At 38.4% G+C, this 6510-nt stretch overlaps 1 protein-coding gene across 1 annotated transcript in view; it reads right to left on the minus strand.

The window, feature by feature from the left end:
• Positions 1-4536, minus strand: part of SMC2 (structural maintenance of chromosomes 2) — a gene marked incomplete at both ends in the record, with an annotated part of 50111 nt that extends 45575 nt beyond the window's left edge. Inside the window, 3 exons of the mRNA XM_080709639.1 lie at positions 1399-1521; positions 3591-3740; positions 4369-4536. Coding sequence (XP_080565765.1) covers positions 1399-1521; positions 3591-3740; positions 4369-4536 — 441 coding nt within the window. The remainder of the gene's footprint in view (positions 1-1398; positions 1522-3590; positions 3741-4368) is intronic.
• Positions 4537-6510: the final 1974 nt, after the last annotated feature.

Here is a 6510-nt window from a genome sequence, read left to right on the forward strand (position 1 = left end):
TTACTAATTGAAACACTGTTAATCCAGAATTCATTTTTGAAAGTTTATTAGAAAAATATATGTCCCCAATTCCAAAACAGATATGTATATAAATTTTAGTATAATTAGTAAATATTTCTTGATTTTTTTTCCCCTGAAATCCTTCAAGATAACTTCACAAGAGATGACATACTTCTTGGCTTCAAACAGAACATTTTATTTCTATGTCAGCAATTCATTATATTAATTGATTACCAAAAGCAAACAAAACAATAGCCTGTACTCCCAGGTGTCAGACATATCATTTAGAATATATATATTTCCTTGAAGTACTGAATTGTAGTGAAAATGTTTATTTTGGTCTGCAATAATTTGAAAGTGTTTCCTAAAGTCTATACATTGGAAACTTTATTTCAATGCAAAAGTATTGGGAGATGAGACCTCATAAGAAGTACTTCATGAGGGCTCTGCTCTCATGAAGAAATTGATGATGCTGGCAATGGTAAGTTGTTAAGGTCTCAGGCTTGTTATAAAAGCAAATTTGCACCCTCTTGCTCTCTTATACTTCTTTGCCATTCCACCATAGGACGGCACATCCCTCACCAGATACCTGCACCATGCCCTAGGATTTCTCAACATCCAGACCCATGAGCAAATAAATTACTACTGTTTATAAATTATCCATTCTGTGGTATTGTTATAGCAACATAAATGAATACACACTGTCCCATCAGGAACCTGCCATTGCCCTTGTCATGAGTCTCTTAAAGGACATATAGATAATCAAGTGAACTAATGTGATAATATCAGCCTTTACTTTTCATTTGTCTAAGACTCTAAAGAAGAGGTCTTTATACTTTAAATATTAAAATGTTTTAACCCAATTTTTTTTTGTGTGTGTATGGTACTAGAGATTGAACTTAGGAACAGTCTACCTCTGAGCTACACCCCTAGCCTTATTTTTAACTTTTATTTTAAAACAGGGTCTCACTAGGTTGACAGTCTATTTGCTAAGGCTATCCTTGAACCTGCAATCCACCTGTCTCAGACTCCCAAGTATTGGGATTACAGGCATGTGCTGCCACACCTGGCTCCAATAAAATATATTATTATGTTTCTTTTTATAGTTAGCATGTACTGTCCTCAGATTTGATAAAATAAGTCAAGGAAAATTACTTCTAGACATTCTTCAAAATTCAAATATGTAAAATATGTTAGAAAACATCAATATAATTAAACTGTATTTCTTAAAAGGTGCCCAAACAGAGCATGATAGTAAATGAAATTTAAACATAAAATTAAAAACAAAATAAGAAAAATAAAAATAGGCAAATCTAAAAAAAGTTCATCTTATTGTAATAACTGGAAAAAAAAAGTTAAGACCATTATGAAAGCCATGAAGTGAATACAACAAAATACCTGCATGATGAGAAAGTGAGGGTTGTTAACATTCAGGCCAACAGAACAGAAGAGATCCTGTACTCTCATGTTATTTGCATTTACTCCATTAATTAAATATTTATTTCTGCCACCAATAACCACCTGAAAGCATTTAAAGAAGTATAATGTATCTTGTGCTAAAAACGACAAATTACAAAGTAGATTTTCTCACATTTATTTGTTCTATCAAACTAATAGTAAACAAAATCAGTCATGAAAAATAAAAGTATATCACATCACAGTCAAAGATTGTTAACTTGAGCCAGGACCTCTAGATTCTTATTCATGTTATTTTGCTAATTAGGCATGCAATCATGTATATTATTTCTAACCTCCCCTGCAAGGAACTAGGTCTCTAAGGTCACTTTCAGATTTACATTTCTGAGGATATTACTTTTCTGGTCTCCTTCTTTCTGAATATTTTCCACATTTAGAGGTTAATTCCTCTTCCTCCACTTTTCACTTCGAACAGAAGTCAGATTCTTGTAAATGCTAAAGAAAAATAGTTTTGTATCAACTTGACAAAATTCTAAGAGAGATTAGTAAAGATATATAACTCTTGATCATTATAGACTAATGGAGCTTAAGCATGGGCTTATTAAGAGAAAGGCATGCCAGAAACAAGCTGTTTCTACTCTAATAATTATAGCACTTAAATTTATTGGGTATGACTACCTCATCCACTAGATTTTGAGGCCCTGAAAGAAAATATCAGTTTCTTATATTTCTTTCTATAAGTATATTCTAGTGCATTCAAAAGTATCCAGCACACATCAAACAATTAGTAAATACTGTTAGTTCCTGTCTTGATAGGATTATATTACTAGTTCATATGCTAACAAATTAATAACATAGTATGTTTATATGTAATTTGACAAAGACTTTAGGACAAAATTTTGGTAAAGATATAGGCTATGACCTGAACAACCAGGCAGATTAGTAACAGAGTTAAAGACAATTCTTAAAGGGTGATTATTTGATAAATGCCTAATGATCTAATCAACACTAATCTAGTCAATACTTTTTCTAATCAGAAGTTTTCATTAAAATAGAGGAGAAAATCAATAAAATGGAGAATACTTTGACAAGGTAAGCACATTGTCTATAAGAAAAAAATTTAAAAGAGAAATATAAAATCCTTACCAGTTTCAGAAACCTGCATATTGCCAGAAATGGCAATAAATGATTAATAACACACATTATAAAAACATTGAGTCATTTCAGGTAAATCTTTTATGACTCCACAATGTATTATAAACACTGCAATGTCATATTTGGAAACACAGAAGTAGCATTATAAAATACAAAACGTGTTATGTCTTCCTAATTTTGTTCTCATTAGACTAATTCTGAAATACTCAATTTGAGGTGCCAGCCATGCACTAGAAAAATATAAACAGAGATATAAACTGAAAGGGGAAGATTGGTATATACTTGGTGCGATCAGGAAAGTAAAGGAACTAGAAACAAACATCAAGTGAAAGACCTGCTGAGAGTCCATTTAGAAAACATGTAAACTTACATATTGCTTAAGACCAAAATACAAAAGAACTTAGTACTCTCAAGAAAAGCAGGATCAATGTGTACACTTTAAGACAGTAGACTTTGCCAAATTTTTAAAGAATAAATGGAATTGGTTATTTTAGAAGACAGATTTCAGGTAACGGCAGGTTTTTAAGTACTGCTAGAGAAGAACCAAGTACAGTTCATGATTAATGTTGTGACTGAGTTCACTCACTGGACTGAGGACTTTTTGGGTCTCTTTCTAGCCTCTAAGGTGAAATTTACATAATCAAAATTCAAATATAGTTATAAATCACTTAACAACTGGGCATACTTTCTGAAAAATTAATCATTAGGCAGTTTTATAACTATGAAAATATCAGATATTATCAATTTTATCATGCCAAATATTAGTTTGTGTACTCAAACTAAGATGGTGTCATCATCACTAGGTGATATAATCTGATGGGACCACTGTCATATATGTAGTTCAACACCAAGTGACTTCTCATTATACAGCACATGACTGCTTATGGAAGATAGTGTTAAGGACTCTAGCATTTGATGCATCCATTCTGCTCATGAACTTTGTCACCAGCACTTTCTGCAAAATCACTCCATCAGACATGAAAGTTCTTACGGAATCCAAGTATTCAATAACCACTCACCTGCCTTGTTACTGTGATTTCATCATGAACTTCAAATCCTAAAGGACTTTGCTTTTTGTCAGAATTATCAAAGGTGATAGACACTGAGGCCTTGGTAATTCCAGCCTGCCCATTTTTGTAAACTAAATCTTGTAAATTTGAAGCCCGAACCTATAATGAAAAAAATTTTATCAACTACAAATCCTCCTATTATATAAAGTAGCACTAAAATGAGTTTCTTGCTGTTTGGCAAACCCTGATGTAGAATTCATTACACAGACAAGAGTGGTATTCACTTCATTAAGCAGACAAGGACAGAATTAGCATCCATAGGCAACAAGCTGCAATACCTGCCTTTCTCAATACAACCATTTTAACTGAATCATTCTCTGTCCATTTAATAAAAGTTAGTTTGCAAGGCTTAAGGGAAGACAGTGCCTCTGAGTTTCACTAGTCCTTTAATCCATCAGTATGTCTGTAGAACATTCTAATACAATAGAGAAGGAACAGAGGCTATGGAATGAGACACCCTCTAAAGTCACAATGCCTGAGTTTGGGTATGAATTCCCAAACATCTTAAGAAGGTAAACAGGTGGGCAACATCTTTAAATTCCCATTTTCTCATCTCATAGACAGAATAATAATTTCTTTAAGGGGCCAAACTGAGGTATAGCTCACATACGTAAAAAAAAAAAAAAAAAAAAAAAGCAAATGAAGTAAATACTAGCAATAGTCTGAGTTTAGTCAGGATTACCTTGCCAAACTTAATTTCACATATATTAGAAAATGTACACTTTACCTGAGACAGGTTGGAGATTCCCAGCAAAAAGCAGATGGAGTCCAATATGTTGGATTTCCCACTACCATTTAAGCCAGTGATAGCATTGAAGAGAGGATCAAAACCATTGACTTCAGTCCTCTGGGCATAGGACTTGAATCCCTCGAGAACAATTGACTTAATATGCATTTTCAATACTCTCCTGGACCACTAAACCTCTGGTAGGCATCAAACAAACCACATGTCAGGTCCGAAGAAAACAGAAGTCACACCATGTAAGTGGAAAGGAAACCTGGAATCAGAGTGAGCACGAGAGACTAACACAGGCAGGTCAGGGTAACAGAAATAAATAAAACAGCTACCTGATAAAACTACAACCTCTGATATAAAGATATCTCCCACCGATCTAAACACGTTAGCCACTACTTGGAAGTTAAACCACTCAACCTGGAAGTCCTACTTCTTTATCATTTCTACCTACTTTCCAGGTTTGCTTTCCACGTTTATCATATTCTAGCTAACACACGCCACACATGATTTCACGTTCCATAGTCTTTTTCCACAATGTGCTCTTCTCTGATATTGGCAAGGCTCACTTTCCCCTTAACTCAATTTCACCTTATTGGGTAGGGCCCTTCCCTACCGCCCTAAGTAAAAGAGAAACTCTCTCTCTCGCCTTGTTTTTTTTTTTTTTTTTCTTTCCCCTTTATGGCACCTAAAGCAGATGCCAAAGCGCAATCCTATCTAACCCGTCCTATATAAGATCCTGCATTATCTTCGCCTATGTCCATCGATGTATACCTGAATAGTGACTGACACTGTGCAGCGGCGAAGTCAACAGGTTATTTATTAAGGCGAATAGGGGAATTTCATATTCCCCATACTTTTGCTTTTACTAGGACTCTTCCACCGCATCCCCGGGACTTGCTTCCTACCCCTCCGGGACGCACTTCCAGTCTGGTTAGGATGCAATGTTTACCCCTAACTATTCGCCCGAGGTTCCTCCTGGCTACTGGTCTTCCTCCCGACCTACACCAGGCCCGGCCCGACCCGGCGCGCACACACACCTGCCTCTGCGCCGCCCCAGGCTGCCAGTGCTCCAGGCTCCTCCGCGGCTCATCCGGATCGCAAAGGCTTAGAGAGGACCAATCGTGCCGCGCTTTGGCCGCTACCAGGCAAATTCTAACTTAGAGGAGAATACACTTACGCCTTTACAAACACCCGCGCCGGAACTATTTATGCCTTTGAATTTGGGCGCGAGCAAAGGACCCCACCGCTGCGGCTTATTTCCTCTGCTTGGCGCCTCAGATCTTCCTGACTTTAGAATTTCATTTTTTTCTTCTAATCAAAAGATCAAGGCAAAATAAGATATAAAGTAGAGCCTGAATAGTGGCAGCTCGGGAAATTCATAGTCATGAGCACGGGGACTGAAGAAGAAGGTGATCTATGTTGACTTTGACATCAGGCACGCTGCGGGCAGCCCCAGGCCTTAGCCAAGGGGCCTCATTTGCCCCGCCCCGCCTCAGGCCTCTTCCGCCTGGCCGCCCGCGGCCCGGCCGCCTGGCTCCACCTTCTCCCGGGCCTGGCGGGGCTCTCTAGTGCTCAGGTCCAAAGGAATGGGGCGGGGCAGCGGGAAGGCTTCCTCTGCGTGTTCTCATTTTGTTCCAGAAGTCCCAGTATCTTATCGGATTGCTGAGCTGGAAAGTGGGAGTTGTACTTCGCGGGTCCTGGGAGGAGCCAGCCTTCCGCGGGCTGTGGCTCCGCCCCTCGCGGACTCTAACGGGCGAGCCTCTGCACCTCCTTTGGGTGCCCAGAAGCCCGGGACCCCTGTCCTCGGGCCTCTGAGGCCTCTCAGCCTAGAGCAGAGAGCCTGTGGGGCGGGTTGTAGGTGTTACAGCAGTAGCCCAGAAAGGCCGCATATAAGGATAAACAGTGACTGAACTAACGTTTTCCAGAAACCCTCACCCAACAACCGACTTTATGGAGTTCGGTGTCGGGGTGTTCCACGAGCTTTTTAAGAATCGTCATTAGAAACCCAGTGAAATTCCTGAGATTGTTGTGATTTTACAGATTAAAAACCGAGTCACAGGCCCAGCAACTTGTCCAAATAGTAGGTGGAGAGATTGGGATTTGTTCCCAGGCCGACTAGCTTCAGAGCAAGTC

This window comes from Muscardinus avellanarius (genome assembly GCF_963383645.1).
Source record: "Muscardinus avellanarius genome assembly, chromosome: 13".
NCBI classification, from domain to species: domain Eukaryota; kingdom Metazoa; phylum Chordata; class Mammalia; order Rodentia; family Gliridae; genus Muscardinus; species Muscardinus avellanarius.